Below are 23,207 nucleotides of genomic sequence, written 5' to 3'. Positions count from 1 at the left end.
CACGACCCCGTCTTCCAGCCCGCCAATCAGCGGACGTGAGCTGATTTCAAAAGATTCCGTCCGCAGCGCTATCTTCGTTCAAAGCTATTGTGCGTATTGGGAAAGTCAGAATTTCGATACGCCAACTAGTGACAGAAAATGAAACTACTGAGTGTAAATCAAGTATCAGAAAAAAACAGTGTTTTTATATTTGTTGTGTTACTTACTGCTTTTAAATTAATCGGTATCATAACGGTCATAATTATGTACACAGTTATAAAAATGTACACCATGAAATGTACTCGTAGAAAAAATAAAATATATAATTCATTTCTCCATCTCCTGCTTTTTTTTCGTTAAAATAATTTCTGTCATCAAGTTTTGTAAATATTCGTTGTATAGAAGTTTCAGCTCTACATCCTTATTATCAGCACTTTCTTCTATGGATTGCTGGTGAGAGCATCAACAATCGATCGGTTGCATGATTCCTTAAATGATCTGTAGTAATGAAGTAATAAATATTTTGTATATTCTGAAAGTTCATTTTATTAAGAAATTCAAGCAAAATTCCTTACTGTATGGTAAGAAGGATTCATTGTTGACCTGTGTCGAAAGGTGCGGTCTTACGTATGGCATCTGATGTGTTTTGTCTCTCTGGTTCCATTACAGAAGCATTAAGTAACCTAGAGGTATCCAACAAATGTTAAATAATAACTGATAAGAAAATATAAAATGTTTCATGTTTACCTCTATTTCGATTCTTTCTTGGTGGTTCCATCTATTTACGTCTTTTACTATATAGATATTATTTTTCCTACTTCACTACAAAATCATGCGTTATATATCTTGATACTATTAATGATTATTTACATACAGTCAGTATAAAGAATGTTCAAATCAGATTGGAACTTAATGTAAGAAACCACACAACAATGTCACGAAATTGGCAGTTAAAATCGTTTTGAATAATTTCCTGAGATCAGTGTCGCCGGTGTCGCCCTCTGAGGGTATTTAGTATATTTGTAATTTCTTAACGGACTGATAACCTGCTGATAACAGTTATACTGAGTCTATTTAGAGAATTATTGAGATTTCGATAATATGAACAAATATATTGTTGTACACTGAATTGCATTTGAATCGTATTAACGTTTAATTATAGTTATACAATAGTTATACAACATTTTTCGGATTACATACTGTACAACATGAATAAGGTATAAATTATAACCATACATTTTACATTACATTTCAAAAACCACAGTATTTGTTACTGATTATTGAATGTTCTTATCGGTTACTCAATATTTGAACAAATTAGATGTTACTGTTGCTGTAGAAAATTTATAATTACGAAAAACGTTATTCCATTGAAATGAATTATTTACTTTTTAACAGTGTATTCTATTTTTAACTCTGTAGAAGTGCTCAAGTACATAGTGCCATAGATATTTATACTTATGCCACAATTGAATTTCAGTGACTTTATTACAAATTTATTTGATATTAAATGAAACTAAATTCCTACAAACATAAACATTACCTTTTTCTCTTTTAAATGAATTATCAAATTAAATTGTGGATATATGTATACTATTATTATCTAAAACTAATTTTTGTTATCTTATAGAATAAACGAGAAGTTCCAGCACTGCTGACAATGATATTAGACATTGATAAGAAAGTAACAAAAAATTTTGTGAAAATTGTGGAGAACTTTATGCCTATGAAGCAATTAAAAACGCATTACACAGCATTAGAGGTATGTATATTAATTACTTCATTTTTAAATAAATAATAAACTTTTTATTTTTAAAATAACATTACAAGTAAACTCTAATAATAATTTTATTGTTTGTTATGTTTCATTTGATGCATAATGTAATTCAGTACATCCATAGGTGTATGTAATATTTTATAATAAGTTTCATATAAAGAGCATATCCGTTGATCATATCTAAGACTAATTCCTTTTATAAGAGCTACATGTATAATGAAGTCATTAGTCAAAGTAGAAGAAATGTGATGTAAATATGAATTGAGAAATTAGTTCTCACATTTTGATACAATATTTGTTTTTATAATTTTACTTGAATTCTTCGTCTATCTATATACATGTACTTTATACTTACCTATGCAGATATCATGTCATGGGATACCATGGATTGTATTAGTACTTGCATCCATTTGGATTATTAGTAATAAAAATTTATACCAAATGCAAATAAATTTATTGATAGGTGAGCATAATAATTGAATAATAAATACACCAGGTAATATAATCTAATTAGTGTATAAATATAATAATTATAGTTAGAGAATATTTTTAGCTCTATTGTTAGACATTGTGATCATTGGATTATTGAAAGCAGTTACAAGACGAAGACGTCCTGCAATTAACACTGATCCTTTCGCAATGGGACCTGATAAATATTCATTTCCATCTGGTCATGCTTCTCGACCAATGCTATTATTGTATTTCTTTTATTACTTGTGGCCTGTACCTGTGATTTGCATCCCACCATTAGTAGCATGGCTTGTTGCTGTAGCTTTGTCGAGGCTCTTGATGAGAAGACATTACATTCTTGATATTTACGCAGGTTTAGTTATAGGATATGCTGAAGGAATTCTCATGAGTATTTTGTATTTAGAACCTGGGACGTGTTTATATTTAGTCTCGTGGTTAACAGATGTGAGAATGGATATTGGAGACTCTGCTGAGTAGTTGTTGGTTCTTTTTATTTCATGTTTGTTATTTTTTATTATGTGATGCAATATTTTAGTGTACTTTTGTTAGAAACAAATAAGTCAAACTGTTAAAGTACCAAGATAGAAAAAGTTCTACCTATAATATTGAATCCAAGACTGCTAAAAACATATTGAAGAAATTGCATGTTCAATTTTTGTCAGTACTTATTTCTTAAGTCAGCGTGTATGGGGAAAGGTTATAGAGGTTACTGTATTATAAAATAAAAAGTAATATTTTTTACCTTATCCGTTTATTCTCTTTTCATATAATATAATTCTTCCAACAGTGGCGACTCCACTTTTATACGGGTCATTCCACCCCAAGCGGATCACTTTTGTACACGATGTCTGGGATTTTGTTCAAATTGAAATATGCTATACTTCATGTCAAAGTGAGGGAAGTGTAAGTCATCAATTTGCTGGTTTCGGAATTGTTTAAAAAACACAGACTCTAAAAATTAGCATGTTTTGCCGATTTTTACGAAAACTACCATCACAAAAGAATTTTTCTCTCAGCAACTATTAGAAACAAGAACTTGATTCCTCTTTTGCTTTGATCGTAAAAGATCGTTCTTTGTAATGAATTTTTTGTTTTCTACGTAAAATATAACATATCTAATAAATCTTCTTCACATGAAATATAACATATCTAACTTTGAGCGAAATCGCAGATACCGTGCACAAATGTAATCCGCTTGGCGTGCAATGACCTATGCTTCAGTGGTATCCCATCATCTCAAGTTCAAATGTCTCTTACGAAGTCGGCAATAGAGTGTACAAAATTTCCCAAGCATGACTGATTAATATTTTGTATAAAAAGTGTTTTTGGTTCTAAGAAAGCATTGAATATAATGAAAATAAAAATACAAAAATTTTAAAAGAAATAAATAAACCACATAACAAACTTATTATACAACTTGATGTATGTATAAAATTACTATCCAGTTTACGCATGGTTTCTACGTGATTAACATGTACTAGATTTAAAGTCATTCCTATTCAAACAACAATTTGAATACTACAGTCATTCCAAATAATGTAAATATACTTATTCGAATATTTGTACCAGGAATTAATACCTTCCCAATTGCATTCAGAACAATTATGTATACAGATTTTAGTCTAAATAAACAATGAAAATAATGAAATACAGAAAACAGTTTACAATATTTTTTTATGACTGATTGAAGTGTGAAAAATAGATTTCATGTTTCATTTCTGTATACCGTAAATCCCCAACGTATAATAAGGAAGTACAACTTCCATTAACTGATACACGCATTTTTAAAACTTTATACACGAAAGAAAAATTCCGTAGTAATAATACATTGCCGTTCTTATAGTCATCATTTCAATAATATTCGATGACCATCAATTTTGTTATTAGCTGACTTTTCACATGTATTTTGTCGTGAAAAGTAAACCTTCTTATACTTCGTCACATACACAAGCAATACAATTTTCCAATACAATTCCTCTAAGACTGTTAATAAATGTAAAACATTTCTATTCAGAGAAATCCTTAGCTTCTCACTTTCTTCAGTTGCTTTACCATAATGGTGAATGGTAAAATTTTAGGTCCAGTCGGGAGTGTTGATTAGTACCAGCCACTTCTTGGCTACAAGAAGGCGATGGTTTCACGTTCTTTTCAGTTTTCTCTGTTTCCCGTAAAATAGTAGCGAGGGGGGTGGGTTGGTGGTCGGGTAGAGCAGGTGTCGGAACCGTGGATAACTCGCTTGTGCGATACTTCTGTTCTTCTTCGGAGTAAAGACTTAAAGAACGTGGTCGTTCTGGTTTCGAATGTGTTGCAGCAGGTGTGCTCGGTTTTTCACTGAAAAAGTAACTTTCCATGAAGGTGTAGTCAAATCACATCGAAGAATATTGACATTACATTTTATAATTATAATTTCTTGCTTCATACAAATCACTTAAATCTCAGGAAAGTCACAATAAATTTATTATACGTGCACACACACAAATGGCCAAATGATAAAATTCTGTCTATTTCGAATGTTTCAAAGTTTCGATCTCTCGATATCTAACAGACTGAAAGAAACAAAAATAGACAGAACCTCTTCACTCACATGTGACAATTAGACAATTAGAATATGTAAGTTTTGTTTCTGTAAGGGACAAAGTTTCTAAGATTGTTGTAAAAAGATACTTCTTTCCTTTTAACTGAAAGTATGGATATTACAGTTTCATTATTGTTGTATTGTTTGTAATATACTTCATTTCTTACCGTCGTAATCACAAGATAAGATACATGTATATTTGCAATCTAATAACAGAAAATTTATCATGCGGTGACCTCAGATTTAGCATGTGACACAAATCATAAGTTACTTACGCTGCAAATAAGAACAAAGGGAACGTGTTGCCGGTGTGCAGAGGATTTTGAGGATATGTATTGAACTTGTGTTTTCGTGGGAGTGGATTCGCTTAATATCTGCCAACGAAAAGGGAATGAATATAAAACCATGCTTAGCATTCAGTGAAGACTTTTTAATGATATGCACAGGTGCAATTAACGGATAAAAATAATAGTATACATATCACAATAAATAATGTACATACATACGTACACGTGCACAATGTACCAATACAAAATATATTCTTAAGAAATCAAACGTCTGTGCGTTAAAAACCAAATGTTGCTGCGATACAATGACCGTGTGACAATTACAGTTCCAGTTATTCGTTTCGAGAGAATTAAACCCAATACAGCATTTCTTTCGATGCATAATAAATTCATTCTCGTATAAATAAATTTATTATGTCGTATCTGACTGTTTTTTTTAACGGAGTCGATATTTCTTTACAGTACATCGATTCATTTTAAATGCTATAATGGGAATAAAATTTTATATATGTATACATATTACGTATACTATACAATGTGTCGAACGTTGAGTCAACGATCAATCCAGTCACTGAACAGCAATAACTTTGAATACAACGATGACATAACGAAAGATGCAGAATCGATACTCCAATAGCTATTTAGGAGGCGAAATATATATTAAAATAAAACGTAATAATACATCGTCGAGATCCTTATTGACAAGACAAAATAAATTCATTCATTATCACTATTCGACATTTCCGGTTGATGGTGTTCAACTGAAACGATTATAACTTACGGAGATACAAATGAACAAAAGCATCAGGAAACATTCAACACGCGCTTGAATGTGTGCTCTGGCAAGAGAGGTAGCGTGTACGCATTCACAGTGTAAAAAAAAAAAGAATTGGTGAACGCCGCGCTTTTGCCAGCATTAAAGTGTTATTCATTTCTTCCTTAACTGTTTTAACAGTCGGACGAGGTGTTTCGGAATCTCAAATAAACGGTTAAGTTATTGCGTAGCGAGACAAAGCTTCGTACATATAATTTAAGAAATAATTTAAGAAGTTATCAATTCAGGAAAATAATTTGAGAAATTATTTGCCTAAAATAACTTTAATCTAGTTGTCGAAGAAATTAATTAAAGCTTCAACGTCAGGCGTCTGCGAGAGGCTCGCCTCTCCGAGGTACGAACACAGAAATTAATAGCTAATTAATTTAAGCAGCTTGCACGATCGTTCAACGATCTGGATGTCTATCTTTCGATTTTACTCACCCAGTACGTTCTGCCGATGGACCAAGCACAGCAGTGTTATGGATTATCTAAAAAGAAAGCGTTAATGCGTCTTTAGTTGTGTTACACTATACTGTGAATGTTAAGACTCATGAGATCATCCCCTTTATTATTATTAGTGATTAGTGTGTCAAGTTTTATGAAAAAAAGTTATGAAAATTATAGGGGTGCTTAATTGTATTTTTTATAGGTGAAAATGCACTATGTTTTTGTAAAGCTGAAATACAATGCTCAAAACAATTAGAGGATCGTGTTTAATAGTAATAGAATTGGGTCATATTTTATGTTTCTTGAAAAATGAAAGATTCCAAGATTTAAAATATGGTCACTATGTTGATTCAACACACAATCTTCCACTTCCAGTAATGACATTACTTAAATAAATAATCCTCTAATCACCTTGAAGCACGTAAAGTAGTAAACGTATAATATAAAATAAAAATTAAATACACAGTATTTCTATCTTTTATCTTACAAAAGAGTTGAATGTTACAAGTAAAAAGTTTGGAGCGTTGCTGATAAATTATACAGTAGATCTGTTTATTGTTGGCCACCAAATTCCTATGGTGTTGTACTTACATTAGCCATCGAACAAGGTGGTCGTGCTGCAGCGTATCTGCCAAATGAACTGCGTGTAACAGATGAAGGATACTGAACGCCATTCATACTAGAAAAGAGTGTTAAAAATTGTATAAAGCATGTTTGTATCGCCCCAAAATATTTACAAAAACGAGTTTTCACTCGCATCTTCGGGTTTATTCATAACTAGGAAATGAAGCCTTCAACGCAATTTTGTTATTCTTGATCTTTATGTTAATTGGGCAGATTCAAAGTATACAATATAGAGAATGGCGTAAAGCTTTCCAACTACTAGGCTCCAAATGATTATGTCTTTAAACAATTTGGAAATGGAATTAACTATCAACAAACATAAAAATGTATACAGTCTTCTTTCTCAAGTATTAGAAACTATCAATAAGGTAGATGTCTCGCAGTTAGAGGCATATTATTGTCTGACAATGATTGCATAATCCCCTGACTGTTTGAGAAGTTTAGTCTGAACAGAGTACATACTACTTCAAATGTTTCTTACTGCTCGCAGTCGAAATGTGTATTGTATATTGTATGTATAATAAAACTGGCAAGAATTATTGGAACTTCGTGATAATTGGTGTAACATACATACCCAGAATTACTTTTCCCGACATTATTATGAACATTATTTTGCCCAGAGATGTCCAGTTTAGGGGGCAAGCTGTATCTATTTGACCTCACATCCTGGCGTTCTAAAACACGAAAAACAACCAAGTTATAAAAGTGAATTATAAATTCCAATTAATAAATACAGAAAAGTTATCGCTGGACTATAAATACTTATACAAATTCAGGATTTTGTGGTCCAATTTACAAGAATCAAAGAAAATTTTCCTTACTGTATTGTTGGTACACAACAACTTTATAATATCAATTGTTATACATAACTGTGACGAAAGTAAAAAAGTTGCAACAAATGGAAAATGTCATTAGACCCTTATAAAATGTTAAAATATTCTTGTGAATCATTTATGTCATGTCACACACAAAAATAAAAAAAATATTTCATTATGATTGTTAAATAACATGGGAAAAGGGTTAAGTGTGCCGAACTCTGGGGAATCGTGTATGCTATAAGTGCATAAAATCCGCAGTCTAATGATGAGTGATGCTCCGAAACGAGTCCTCTTTAATTTTCGTATTAGACTCCAGTGGAGACTATGGTTAAGAGTGATCAATTTTCCCTCCGATAACGTTGGCCTCCGTCGTGGGAAATTGGAGCGGCTCGTTTATAATCGACAGTAAATTTATCGTTTGAAGACAGTTACGAATCGATCAGGCGAGTCGCATAATAGGGCCGTTAGTCGTGCATAGGATGACATTGACCGGAATTTTATACATCTCCCGGCGCGATTTACCGATTTAGGGCACGGGTTACTGAAGGACAGCCCACCAGACGAGTCTGACCGGCCTTCGTTCCGCCATTCTAGTACCTTTAACTTGAAACCAGACCGACAATGGGTTCATGGGCAGGCTTGTACACTCACGGCGGATACCTTGAAGACGGGACAAGCTGTTCGATTTATACGATCCTTGGATCGCTGTGAATTATACAACGTGCCCATAAAGTTTCTATTTTATAGAAATTGTCATGAAAAGAATGGAACTCCGCGAGGTTGTTGTTCTCTAGTAGCAATTATTGTTGGCATTTTGATGAAGTTTTGATGCAGTATTGGGTGGTAAATTTCTTGTTAATTAACCAACGTAATTGCTATTTGCATTTATAGTATTCTGATCATTTAAAATCGAGTACAAGTGGAAGCAACCAATAATAGACAGACGTACGAGTCAGTCACGAAAATTACCCAATTACACGTGTGTTAAAAAAATCTGCAATTTTCTCAGAAATTAATGTTCAATGCAAAAAGATTCAATTCCTCATTTTCGACAAGTATTACCATCTTCTGATTGGACCACAATTTCCTACAGCTTGAATAGAAGAAGAAGGCACATACCGTCGTCGAAGAATCCTTGAAAGACGACGAACTTATTATTCTGCGGTATTATTTTTGAGAGGCCGTAGTACTTGTCGAGAAAGGCTAAGAACTTCTCCGAAGGTCTATCGATCGCCAGCTTCACCGGCCTGATATTCTCTTCCTGGAAATTAAAAGCAACACCATCAAACGATTGTGAAGTATAATTGTCATTTACCTTCTTAACTCTCGTGCACGGTTCGATAAAAATATTTACAATAGTTAATAATATTTAAAACCGGAAAACTGTCGTTTATTGCTGTATGTGTATACAGCAAAGGTGGTTAAATTTTTGTTTAAACTTTCGATCAGTTAAGTCAGTAGGGTCATCGGTAGGGTTGGGCAAAAGCCACTTTTTTTCGTCCAGGGGGGTGGGGGTGAGCGCCTCCCTTGGCTACGTCAATGATTGTAAGGGTTTCAGTGATCTCGAAACGAATACAGAATTTTACCAAAAATAGCAAATCACTTATTGGTACACCCAATAATAAATATAATCTGTCGAAGGGTTTACGAACTCCTTCTGATTGCTTTGGTGGTTCTAGCATGTAATAAGGGGAAACATACCGTGGCGAAAGAAACAGTTTGAACGAGTTCAGTCACCTTTCGGGTTACCTTCGCCAGTAACGCCCACGCGTAACGACCTTTTGTCACGCTCCTATTTAAGATCGTTCGCTAATTCGCCACCGTAGGACTGATCGTTGCTCTTTCTTATCGTGACGGAGTCACGGGACCACGATTCGTCGCGTGCGAGCATTTCTACCCCGGCATTCGATATGTTTGTTGCGCGACTCACGAAACCGTCGACATTTCAATGATAATGATCTAGCGCCTGAACGATATCACAGGTCTTAATCTTGGGGAAAGTTGAAAAAAAAGAAAAATGATCGACAGAAGTTGTGTATTTCGGAAGCAGGTAAGATATAATGTTAAAAATCTTGTTAGATGATCCTTTACGTTAAATTATGTAAAACAATTCATACTGGCATCAAACTCGACAAATTTCTTATTTTACGATTACTGAAACCATATGGGCGCTTCTGTGGGATTTTATGTTGACTTTTAATTTATTGTACATTATATTACAGGCTGTTACAAAAAAAGGGTTTATAACTTCTAGGGTAGATAGTGCTCGACAAATGATGAAAAAAAAGTCCTGTAGGGAAACCAATAAAATTAAAACGTACCACTTTGGGAACACATTTTCAAGTTGTTATACTTTAAGAAAACACAATTAAGAAATCGATTTTCTGAACCCTTCAAATGGGAATACATCATCTTGAATCTTCTCGGCCCATCGGACCGCCTAAATTCTTTCGATTCGTAAAACGAGCTCTACCTGGAATAATAAATTAATGGAACCAGAGGAGAGAAAGAAGAACTACTAGAAAACCGTAGAGCCGTCGTGAAAAAAAGAGTGCCGTGAGATTGAAAGGATTGTGAAAAAAAGTCGGAACCCGCGTGTTCGTGTGGTCTCTGTGTACCCCAGATTCTTTTTTGCCCGATTCTGTCATGGTTCCCGCGTACTCGTCGGAATCGCAGCAAGTGCCTGGTCGGGGGCTTAGCGACACGTGAATTCGCCCCGCGTGGTCTCACACACACACACAGAAATGGCGGGTCTTTCGACCGTATCACGGCTCTTACGGTACTTTCCCGTAATTAATGCACATTAGCTTCACTCCGGGACGTTTTCTAGCGGCTGGGGAGAGGCATTTGCGCGAGCCAGTTTCCTTGTGTAGCACGATGAAAAAAGTTCGACTCGACGGAAATTATGGAAAATTATATCTGGACCCCACAGTGTATTAAGTCCACTTAAAAAAAAAATGTTTCCTGTATGAAATATTTCACTTTTTCCGATCGTAAAAATTATTTCGTTCTAAGTCGTCTAGTTTTTAATATATGTACGTAATAATTGAAAAATGATATTAAGTTCATATTTTTAAAACAGTGCAACGTTCACCAAATGGGGGAATTAATGCAAAGTTCACCATTTCTACATACACAGACTTGTTCCCTTGTCAGAGCGTCATCCTGACCTTTGAATAGTTGATCAGATTGACATTGAAACTACCAGCGTTGAATGTATAATAAACTAATTGGTTGAACGAAGTTTTAGTGTTTTTATTACTAGATTTCAGAGTATGTCAACAATATGTGATTAAAATACATTAGACTTAAAAATAAAGGTAGTCATTTTGATGAGACAAAAATTTGATAAAATCAAGTTTTTTTTACTACCTTTAAGTTGGTTTTGCCGTATACAATATATATTGTACATGTACAAGCCTTTGATTTTAATGAAAAAAATCTACAACTTGACTTCTGAAAATTTTGTTTAACTGCTTCCGAACTTTTTAGCGGTAGTGAATGTACAAAAGAGGAAAGAATTCACCGTTTTTCGTACTGAATGCCTACGACTTGAAACGAAAAATGAATTAATCTTATTGAGCATTTACTGTATGTGATCACATATGGGGGGGGGGGGTAATTTGTGAAGAGGTAGAGCCTTACTATATGTCCTGAAAGTTTCATTAAAATAGGCAACACGAAGTTGCAGCGATCCCTTTGTCAGTTATTAGGCGAAAAAAGGGGATTACTTACGGAAAGCATGTACTGATAGAGAATGTTCCCGAGACCCATACGTTGCCGGGACTCGTGCACGTAGAAGTCCAGGATGCATCTAGGCTTCAGCTGGTAATGAGCTCCTGTTTCGTCGAACATGAAGAGATTCTTCGATCCGGTCTTCAGCAAGCCCACCACGCTGCCCAGTCCGCTGTAAAATCGTGGCAAGATTAGTAACGCAACACGGACGATAATTCACGGTTTGCAGTCCACCATTCATGATCCGCTGTTGGTTCTAGATGTGGATGACCAAATGACCACCGGAATGACGATGCTTAGCTACTTCTATGCACGCTCGAGTGAGTCGAAGCCATTTCAGCCACCACTAAGAATTGGATCGCACTTAGCGTGAGTATTTGGGTCCAGTGGCCACGAAAGTTTCTCTTGATAATTTCGATGAATTGTTTTGACTTACAACCAGGCAACAATGTCTTCGCGCATCTTTTAAGACATTTTGTAAAATGATATTTTGCCTTTTTAGACAATCCCTTTCAACGTATTAAAGTTTAAAGAAAATCGGTGATACCGAATTGCACACTATTACCAGTCGTTTTTCTTCGAGAAAGTCGTCCGGACGTCTTATTAGTGTAGGGAAATCCGCGAGAGCGAGGCTCGTTTAGCAGAGCGGATGGGGAAGAGAGCTTCATACTCTGATTCACGCGACTTTTTCAACGGTTTATTGCCGTGCGACGGCAGTTACTCGTTATCGTGCAGGAAAAGCAAGTTTTCAAGGCGCACAGAAACCATTTACAATATTATTACCACTGGACATATTCGTTTGTACAAGTGTGTGAAATACAATGAAATAAAGATCCAATAAAGCTTTCATTTTATGTTTAATCTCTCGTGAACACCGAATAGAAGAAATAATTTTCCAAACTATTTTTAAGGGGATTTCCTCATTACAACGCGCCAGGAATAGGTGATTTTAAAAAATTTTCTGTATAAAAGTATAAAACATGGAGTATTAAACGTTTTTATGTTCATTCACGAGTTCATTTACTGGTGCATCCACCCTGCTACTCAAGCAGCCGATTCTCAGCTGATATACGGGCTCGATCAATGACCTAAACCTCATTCAACGAGTCGAGTCAGCAACTATAGGCAAAGAGGGGTGATGACCATTTAGGTGGGACAGAAACAATGGTTGACTGTGTCTAAAAATATTGGTTGCCTGGAGACAAAGGGGGGCCCCACTTAAAAGGCCAATTTCCAAGGGGACCATGGGTGTAGCCAAGGGTAGGCAGTATGGGGGGCTTGCCTCCACCTGGGCGGAAAGGTGGCTTTTGCCCCATCCTACAAGATAAAAATTGGATTTTGCCCACCCTTCCTGAGTTATAAAATTTTTGCGTAATATTTAATATTACATGACAGTACTTTCGGCCTAGTTTGACATGTAGAATTTTGTGTAAACGATATTAACTTTTTTGAGCTGGGAACGGCTAGGTGAAACACACGGAAAACTCTCTGTGTCGAGAAAATTCTTGATGAAAAGTAGCGGGGTTGAGGATGGAAAAAGAGTTTCCGCAGCAGCCAAGGCGACACACCAGACATGAAATATCGATCCACCGACCATTTTGCGCGCAGCGAAACCCCCTTATCCTGGGAAATACAGCTTCCCTTCAGCTCGCCATGGCTGGTTTCCAGTTACAGGTTCGTCCTTAAACAGACTCTTCCCTCGAATCGCCGTTTATTCGTGGTTTCACAGAAGCAATCGGGACGAGCGTGTAATTGCGACGTGATTCGATTCAGATGTTTTAAAAGGTTTTTCTTCGGTTCTCAACGGAGATTGCTGGATCAAGGGATGGGATGTACGGGTAGTGCCTCGATTGTATGGATGTCGTTTGTACGAATATTGGATTATTTGCTGAATTCAATGTTAGATTATTCGAATATTGTTAAAATCAAATTAGAATCATTAGTCATTTGAAAACTAATTGTACTGATATTGAGTTAACACAAGTATTATACTAGTTAACTTAAGGTTTATGTTTAGTAACTTTTAATTCAGTTAGAAAAAAAAAACGGATAGTTTAAACGGATAGTTCAACTTTTAGGTCATTCGATGACTTACTTGTTTGCTTCGTTATCGACTAATAAATAAACCACGTGGTCCGTGTCCCGAAGTTTTATGCCGCTGGTTATCGACTTGTTCAGACCCTGAGCCCTCGCCGAGGCCTCGCCCATGTCGTCCAGGACTCTGCTCAGTTGCCTCTGACATTCGCTGAAACAAGCATTTCCAAAAATTTATCAATGCATCTTGATATTACATCAAATTTCTAAAGATAAAAATTTCCACACATTTTAATTACTAGATTGTGAATTTTATTAATTTCTAATATGCACGATTATCTATCATTAGTATACTTAAATGTTATTTCGCTTCTGGGATTGAAAAATTTATTGATCTATGTCTGGCCGTACTGAAAAGTAAAAATTTACCCAGCACACGCGTTATCGTATAAATGATCGGACATCTTAGGTAATGCTGAAAGGGTTAAAATATTGGTTTCGGGTTGGTTATCTTACTTATCTTGCCGAGCTGATAAAACAAAACGAATAACACTGAAATATTTGTCGATTTAATATCTCACTCAGCGAGTAAATATTTTAATTTCGAACTAAAATAATCATGTAACGCTACAGTCAACACTTGAAAAACTTGTGTTCCTAATTGTATTTACGATTCTTTGTTGGTCTTCATCGCCCGTTCCACGAAACAATTATCGAGAACCCTGACCGTCGCGTTGGTGTACCTTTTCTGCCAAACACGGCGATTTGTTAATCGATTACACAATCCGATTATACGTCGACACACTCCTAAATTAGCGTCTGACTCACGGCGGCGTTTCTCGTTCCGCATACCTGGTACCGTGCAAGCTAGAACTAGGTAAAGAATCCTCGACACATGGAGCCGAGACACTTTTGAAATAATAACACTGTTTTCTTTTTACATAATGAATGTGCTACATCGATCAAGATTTTCGAGGTGATGCTATTTAATTCGGTGGAGCAAAAATGGTCGTCTGAACAGATTAACACTAAAGCTACCAACAATAAACGTATATCAGGTAATTCCACGCGAAGTCGGCGTCACTTTTTACGATAACATTTCAATTAATTTTCATATGGTCAACTTTAAAGTGTCCATATTATTTCAAATTTGCCAATCAAATACCCACATGTACCAGACATATTTCAGGTGACACAGTTAGGTGAAATACTGTAGGTATATTAATCAAGGTTTATACACACTAACATCCCAGATAACACATGACTCGATATTGACAATTACTAAAATTTATGTTAAATAAATATTCGATTTAAGATTTATTTCAGTACTCGAAATAAATTTTGCCAAGTGGTAGAAAGCCTTTTTCTTACGCCACTTTTTCTCTTCGTGACTTTGATTTCCAGAACCCACCCTGGAGGGGAAAATGTCGCTTTTCATTAACAAGCTGTATACACCCGTGTTCTCGAGAAAATACCAAGTATATCAACAAGCAAACCTATTTAATGTATCTATGATTATGACTGTGCATATCTACGACTGTTTTTACCTCATACAGCTATGTATGGTGCACATGCTATACTTTATTTGCTTCCTCTCCTTAGGTCACTTCCCACTTGAACGATCGATCGTAGCTTAAGTTAATGTGTCGTGGGACCCGACCCAATTCTGGAGTTGGAGTCGAGCCAATCGGGCACTTTACAATGCAAATTATGATGGATAATCGAGACGATGTAATGTTTTCATAATGCATTGAAACAACGGCGAACGTTGATGGATCAGCGGGCGCCACGTGAGAAGTCTCACGTGCTTTATCGATCACAGGCTTTATTTGTGTTGCACATTTGCATCCTCATTATTTTCTCTTTTCCAATTCAATCTCTTTTCATTTTATCATGTTTAATATCCCTTTACGTGCTGCGATTGGTAGCCAACGCTACCGCGGGAGCTTGAGCCGTCAGACCCGCGCGCTGATTGGTCGGGGTTTTTCTTTAATATCTCGTTAACAAAGCCTCGGATAACATTTTTGCTGAGGAAAAACTTGTTACAAATCACCTCACGAGTGACCCATTTCTGGGACCTGCAACATTTTTGTTACACCCTGTATACGAATAGTCGAGTCGAAGAGTTAAGGCCCATTTATGCACGGTTCGGGTAGTATAACCGGGCAGAAGGTGGTTCTATAAGAAGAAATAAATCAAAAAACAAGAATAAACTCTTTTTATACGAGTCTTCATTTTCGAGCAACACCACTTGGAAATTTCATCGAGGTTGCGTGGTATTCGATTCGTGAAGACAATAAGTAGAAACGGAATGTAATGAACAGACGCGTTAGTCAAGTTCTAATTGCACGCATATTCAGCACATTTTCAAATTCGATTATCTCGATAACAAGGCATCACAGGAAAAAAGTTTATTCTATATTTTCGGTTTGTCTTTGTATATAGAATAACGTCGTTGGTGTTGTAATTATTATAATACTGCTGTTCATGCTGATCTTATTAATTTTATGTGTAATTAAATACATCCATATTTATACTTCCCATAAATGTGGTGTAATAATGACCTTATTATGATTGTTATATTTCATTGTATGCATATTTTTACTATTTGTATTCGTACGGTTACGTGTTTAATAAGGCATATTCTCATTATTGTTATTATGGATGTGAAATTATGCATAGAATCGTTCTAAAAGAACCAGATTGCGAGTTACAATGATAAATTATTATCGTCGCGAAAGGCTTAATAATTTCCTTTCAAGCATTAAGCAACGATCACAAACACATATTATGATGCTGACATAACATACTTTGCTGTAACAACATAGCCGTGATTCAAATTGGCACGATAATGGAGCACGAGGGAGAGACTGGTATCCCCATAGTGTGATCACGTCGAACTATGACGTGCGGGACGAAAGGCAGGAAATAGTTGACTGATTTATTTCGATTAAATTCAACTGCATATCGTTGGTTTGCTAAAAGAGTGTGCCGCAAGTAAGTAACTTTTCCAGGAAGGAAAGGAAATTCTTCAGGAAAAGTCAATTTTACAGAAAGAAAAGTAAATATTTCAGGATCTTAATTTGATTACGTTACAATTAACCACCGTAGGCATTTCACGTACCACGTAGTATGTGTAGTGAGTTATCTAGGTTAATACGATGGCTGATCTTCACTCAGGAAACATTACGTGCACGTTCGATGAAGGATCAAGGTGATCAGGTAAGTCGATTTATCGTTCGTTCTCCATCGATGGAGGGCATGGATCTTGATTGCTCTTTTTACACCGATAATATAACGCCAGGGAGAAACTGTTATCGAGGAATTTGGAAAGTGTTCAACTAGTTGAACGCGTTACATTCTAATACGATTTGCATCACTCCCACAAATTTACATTCTTTCGTAAGAATTTTCAATACTTAGAGAAAGTAAACTGCCTGAAGCAGATACAGGCAAGACTTGGAAGAAATCGACACGGACATTGTGCCTTGGACTACAATCATAGAGTACACTTGGGGTACAATCGTACCCTTTGCATCCCCAGCAGAGGCGGTACGCCTTTTGAAAGTTGTTCCCCGTCAAAAAAAAAAAAGTACAATTGTATTCTACGGATACACTCTAGTTTTAATAACTTTAATGCAATCTCTGTGAATTTGATAGATTCTCCACTGGTATTAATAGGAGTTTAAGGGTCTCTAAGAATCATAATCAACATTTTTTTATCTTTTCATAATTATTTAAATATGGTAAAAAGATCCTCCTTTATGGAATGTCTATTTGAAACTTTTTGTAATTTGCTTCATTGTTGCTACAATAGAATCCAGATAGTTACCATTATTGCCATTATCGTATCGATCTGGAGTGGGAGAATAGGACGAATAACCGCGGCACAATTTCATCATCGACTTCCGCGAACGTGGCGAGTCATCGTTGAAGAATTTACAAAGATTCGAACGGAGTTCACTTCCCTGGTTGCGAAATAGTAGTCTATTACGATGTGAAAAAGTTCAATGACGCGTGTGATGCAGTGGTGAGAAAATATACGGAACAAACGAAGGAAGCCAAGTAGTGAAACGCCTCATTAATAAATAATAATTCATTTCGTGTTTAATTATTTTTAGAACTCTTCAGAAAACTTTTTCCTGTTCTTTACTAGAGTAATAGACTAATTGGCGGTTTCAGTTTTAAGTTGAACTGGATAAGTGTCAAATACCCACAAAAAAGTGGTAGTCGCGTCCTTACATACTCTCTGGTCAATGTGAATGTTAGTTGAGTGTGTGCAATGAAACCGAGCAATTTTGTGGTTGAAAATTAGAGGTACTGAGGGTCAATCGGAATGCGACTGGCCGGTTCTCCGAAGTCAATACTAGTTGGCAAACGACTCTCACCTACACAGCTATGCGACAGCGTTACGCATTATGCGGTGATCTTGTTCTTAACAGGTGTATCGTTCTATTTGCTTTCAGTCAAATAACTAAATATTAATTTACAAGAAAAATTTATTTCTAGTAAAATGTACTCTTATAGAAATTGTAAGAAATTTTTGTTTACAATGTATGTTTCCTGTACTATTTTTGTATTCATTATACACTGTAATATTGTACTTGTTTTATTCGCCTAATAATGTGTAAAATTTTATTCAAAACTATACTTTTCTGGGATAATTTGTATTCGTTACATCTATTCTGTATCATTTTGTCTTTGATTCAAATAATTAAGAGATCAAGATTCAAACAAATAATGACGTCAGAATAGGTAGACCATCAGAAATTGAATATCTTTTTACATAAGTCATTAGGGCCGTGGCAATCAACACATCAACGTTAATTTCACTTGGCCACCTGAGCTCCAGTAAGAGGATCTAGTGATCTAGGATAAGAGAACTGATGACGCCAGAACAGGCAGATGATAGTGCAATTTAAATGTCCGTGGTATTACAAAGATTCCTTGCATTTAAATGCCCCCAGAGAATTCGAGCCACGCCAACGCGTGTATCCGTTTCATTGACATTTTACTTTCGCCATCGATTTACCGGCAACATCGGACCAATGCGACAGTGTCAATACGCTCGGTTTATTCATGTCCCGCCATGGGCGAGCCCGAATTATGATCCGGGAAGTCATCGAGACGCCAAGAATCACTTCAGATTACAGTGCTTCGTGTCATCGGCGCGAAGTGAAAGTGCCGTGAACGTTCCATATTACAAGGCAACCTTGAAGATGACGACCACGATAAGTAACGTTTCTTACGGAATATCGATTTTTCTGATAGCTGAATTTTCAAATTACCGCTATGCATACGAATCATTGGAGCATCTAAGGTACTGCATATTCGGTTTAAACGTGCACAGACAACTTGTTTGTCTAATTTTTAAGAATATATAAACCTTATGTTGTATAATATTTTTTTAGAAAATGCCTATTTGCAGATTTCAGTGTCAAGTTTATCTTGTAAATGAGAACAATACGCGTTCAAAGAGATATATGAAGTGTAATAATTATTTTATGATATATTAATTATTTGACAATGATTATTAAGTGTAATTTGTTTACAATAAACTACAATGATAATTTTATTATTATCATTCTATCTGTACCGTTTGAAATAGTGCATTTTTTTTTTACTGAAAGGTAGTTATTTTTCTTTACAGCATTTTGTCTATTCTGTGTATTGTATTTCCTAGTTTTTTATATGTATTCTCGTTTGTGTACTTGAACCGAACGTATCGTATATTCAATGTTAAATAAATACAATCCATATTTCATATACATTCAAGATAGTATATTCCTTAAACAATGTAAAAGGGTTGAAAAAATCACCTACGTTAGGTTCAGACGAAAGAATTGAAGAGACAATATATCGATGAAGAAGTACTTACTTCAATTCTCGACGATCACCTTTGAAGTCTTCTGGAATAAGGGTATGCGTGACCTTGTTGATCTTCTTGGGTAAGAGTTTATTCACGTTGAACTTGAACTCCATCTCGTCAACGTGTTTCACGCCGGGCCTGTTTCGCCAATTTACACGCGTGATACGCTGGACAATTGATCGTTAGCCTTCCAGTGCTCTTGTCACTTCACCAACGTATCACCTTCCGAATATTTATTTTTTTTTTTTTCGAACCAGTATCCCGGTGAGTCTAGTGAATATGGCGGTCAACGGCACCCACCGAGGCAACTTCACCGCGTGTTTTCCGAGGAAATTACGAACGGCGTACTTTATCGGTTGTTCCTCGAGACGGTTCACGTCACCGCGAAACGCGTGGAATTGTCAAACGACTTGAGTTTTCCTGGCTGTCACGTTCGTTGTCACATAAATTCCCTCGAGTCACGTGGCTCCGACACGACAACTTCTATTTTCGTTTCTCGATGTCACAAGCTCGAGTTTACCGTAGGCGTCATCCGCGAGAGTGAATCCTCGAATCGTCCGATCGGGAATACAATAACAAACTGTGTGTACCTGTCACGATGACGAGCAGTTCACGCAAGACGCCGTACAATTCCTCGAATCGATCGGAGCTGTACGGACCCTGCTTACTTCACGGCTCGTAGCCGACTGATATCCATTGCACTCGAGTAATCCTTTTTCCAGTGTCGGGGTAAGGTGGCGAGAGAAGTTAGGCGACATGCACGGCTGTATCTCTGATAATCTGACAGCTAACCGATATGACGGCGAATGCAATACAAAGGCGTTTACCCCGTGGAATGTAATCGGTTTTTTTTTCGGCGATTCTTGTGGATCATGGGCGAAGATGTTTCGTAACGGTATCGGGGAAATAAAATTTAACGTTGACACGATGTTTCACCTGATGAATCGCTGGAAGTCCCACAGTTTACTGGCGAGCGGTACGTTCAATTTTTTACTGAAAGCCGCGAGTCGCGCCGAGGTGCGCGCGCAGACTAAGCTCTCGAAGCGTGACGATTGATATCGCGCAGGCGTCAATCAGATTCTTGCTTTTATTTAAATAATCGTGATCATTGAATCAATGCAATTCGATAAACGTAAAAAATAATATTCTTCATTACTAAGCTGACATTCAAGAATAGAAAAAAAAATAATTCTATGCGTCGATTAGTTGAAGTTTTTCTTGTATTTTAAAATATTATATTGACAATTGTATATATCTGTTATTTCATAGTTTTTATGTCCAAAAATCTGATGTCATCAAAGTGATATCGGATTTTCAAAATGTTGTCGATTGCTTTACGGTATGGTTTCGTTGACGAAAACCAGATGTCGATAGACACCAGATTAAGGCGCAAACAGGTACAGTTAGAGATTAATTGATACCAGTAAATACAAGTACATTACTCGATACTTTTGTTACGATACCGAGTACTTTTGGTATCGATACCTGCGGTTGCGATACCAAGTAGGTATCGAACAAAAGTACTCGTATCGAATGGCCAGTATCGACCTGTGTAGTAGCTTGGTAGGAGTCATAGAACCCCCGCGACATGCATAAGTGCGACCTTGTGAAGGAGAAAGTGGGGTCATAGAACCCCAAGACCGTACGTAAGAGATCACGTGGTGTGAAGATGGGGTCATAGAAACCCCGTAACAATGTAAGAGACCCCAAGGGAGTGAGGTTTACACCACTGAACGGGCATCATTTTTTTCATCACGTATGAAATTCGAAGTTTAAAGAACGTAGATTAGTACTCTCTAACGGCTGGGAACTATTAATAATGAGAACATCATTAAAATCACAATTATCTGCAACTGTTGACACTGTCTCGTCATGCGCACCTCCTATAGTACACTTTGAATAGTTCTTACAGCGTTATACGGATAGATTGCGACTTGCTCAAGCATTCGATTTGAAGCTTAAAGAACGTAGATTAATCCCCATATATTAATAATAACAATAACGGACCAGAACACTGTTAAAATCGCAATTAATCGCGGAATACCACTGTTTTTTTGACCGGTGGCGCCGCCCGTGGCAAATCGCTCAAACTGCTAGCCAAATTATACCGACAGGTGAGTGAATTTTCTGGCGGTGGAAAAATGCTAATATCTCAGTAATTAGGAGCTCACAATAAACGTCCTTAGTCTCAAATTGTTCCTGACGACTCAATACGTAGCCCCAATACTGCAGAAACGCAGAATTAATCAAATTATTTATGTATATGTTAATGAAGACCCTTATGGAGTGGTAACCCCAATCGCAGCAGGTTACAATCACGTTTATATCGTTAAACGAGCATAACTTTTCATTCCCAGGCTTTGGATTCCAAGATCAAAGAACGTAGATTAATATCCTGTAGCGACTGGGAACCAATAATATTAAGAACATCATTAAAATCGCAATTATCTGCAACGGTTGACACTGTGTCTCGTCATGCGTACGTCTTTTAGTTCACTTTGGACCTCTCTTACAGCGTTATGTGGACAGATATCGACCTAATTAAGCATTCGATTTGAAGCTTAAAGAACGTAGATTAATCCACGTCTATTGAAAATGACTATAAATGACCAGAACACTGTTAAAATCGCATTTAATCGCGGAATACCACTATTTTTTCGACCGGTGGCGCCGCCCATGGCAAATTGCTCAAACTGCTAGCCAAATTATACCGACAGGTGAGTGAATTTTCTGACGGTGGAAAAATGCTAATATCTCACTAATTAGGAGCTCAAAATAAACGTCGTTAGTCTCAAATTGTCCCTCGGGACTTAATGTATGGACCCAATAGTGCAGAACCCCTGAATTAATAAAATTAGTTATGCCTGTATTACCGTAACCTCTTATGGGGCGACAACTTGATTGTAAAATATTTCGATCGCATTTACACCGCTAAACGGGTATGTTTATTCTTCGTTTTACATTAGATACAACGTTTAAAGAACGTAGATTACTATTCTCTAACGGCTGGAAACCAGTAATCACAAGAACATTGTTAAAATCGCATTTGTTTGCAACGGTTGACACTGTATCTCGCCATGCGTACCCCGGTTAGTTCATTTTGAACAACCCTTACAACGTTATACTAACAACTTTCGTCCTGACCAAGCATTCGATTTGTAGCTTAAAGAACGTAGATTAATCCCCTCTCATTGACAATAACAATAAACGACCGGAACATTGTTAAAATCGCATTTAATCATGGAGTACCACTATTTTTTCGACCGGTGGCGCCATCCGTGGCGAATCGCTGAAACTGCTAGCCATATAATTGGTTAGCAGTTTCACCGATTCGCCACTGATGGCGCCACCGCTCAAAAAAATAGTGGTACTCCGCGATTAAATGCGATTTTAACAGTGTTCTGGCCTTTTATTGTTATTATCAATAAGAGTGGATTAATCTACGTACTGTCAGCTACAAATTGAGTGCTTCAGCTAAACGAAAGCTGTCCGTATAACGGTGTGCGAGCTGTGTAAAGTGAACTAACCGGGGTACGCATGACGAGATACACTGTCAACCGTTGCAAATAAATTGCGATTTTAACAGTGTTCTGGTCGTTTATTGTTATTTTCAATGACAGGGGATTAATCTACGTTCTTTATGCTTCATAGCAAATGCTTGATCATGCCGAAATCTGTTTGCATAACATTGTAAGAGCTATTCAAAGTGAACTATAGGAGGTGCGCATGACGAGACACAGTGTCAACCGTTACAGATAATTGTGATTTTAATGA

The 23,207-nt window shown here is 36.5% G+C and overlaps 2 protein-coding genes across 3 annotated transcripts; one reads left to right on the top strand and one right to left on the bottom strand.

Moving 5' to 3' along the window:
• Positions 1-1,132: 1,132 nt before the first annotated feature.
• On the top strand, positions 1,133-2,967 carry LOC107190229 (phospholipid phosphatase 6). The gene is made up of 4 exons (XM_015579001.1): positions 1,133-1,196; positions 1,610-1,741; positions 2,120-2,219; positions 2,310-2,967. The coding sequence occupies exons 1-4, from the start codon at positions 1,188-1,190 to the stop codon at positions 2,702-2,704; spliced, it is 636 nt and encodes a 211-aa protein (XP_015434487.1). The 5' UTR covers positions 1,133-1,187; the 3' UTR covers positions 2,705-2,967.
• Positions 2,968-4,036: 1,069 nt separating this feature from the next.
• LOC107190201 (alpha-tubulin N-acetyltransferase-like) lies at positions 4,037-20,381 on the bottom strand. 2 transcript variants are annotated; one of them, XM_015578969.1, is made up of 8 exons: positions 19,443-20,381; positions 13,626-13,775; positions 11,531-11,702; positions 8,915-9,056; positions 7,552-7,651; positions 6,945-7,032; positions 6,348-6,394; positions 4,037-4,570 (listed from the first exon to the last, which is right to left on the bottom strand). In XM_015578969.1, the coding sequence occupies exons 1-8, from the start codon at positions 19,544-19,546 to the stop codon at positions 4,276-4,278; spliced, it is 1,098 nt and encodes a 365-aa protein (XP_015434455.1). In that variant the 5' UTR covers positions 19,547-20,381; the 3' UTR covers positions 4,037-4,275. The 2 variants fall into 2 exon arrangements, with proteins under 2 accessions (XP_015434455.1, XP_015434456.1); XM_015578970.1 differs by having other exon boundaries at positions 4,037-4,558.
• Positions 20,382-23,207: the final 2,826 nt, after the last annotated feature.

Source organism: Dufourea novaeangliae, unplaced genomic scaffold (assembly GCF_001272555.1).
Source record: "Dufourea novaeangliae isolate 0120121106 unplaced genomic scaffold, ASM127255v1 scaffold168, whole genome shotgun sequence".
In the NCBI taxonomy this organism is placed as follows: Eukaryota; Metazoa; Arthropoda; class Insecta; order Hymenoptera; family Halictidae; genus Dufourea; species Dufourea novaeangliae.
The sequence above is the reverse complement of the archived record's forward strand: the minus strand, read 5'-3'. Positions and strand labels throughout refer to the sequence as shown.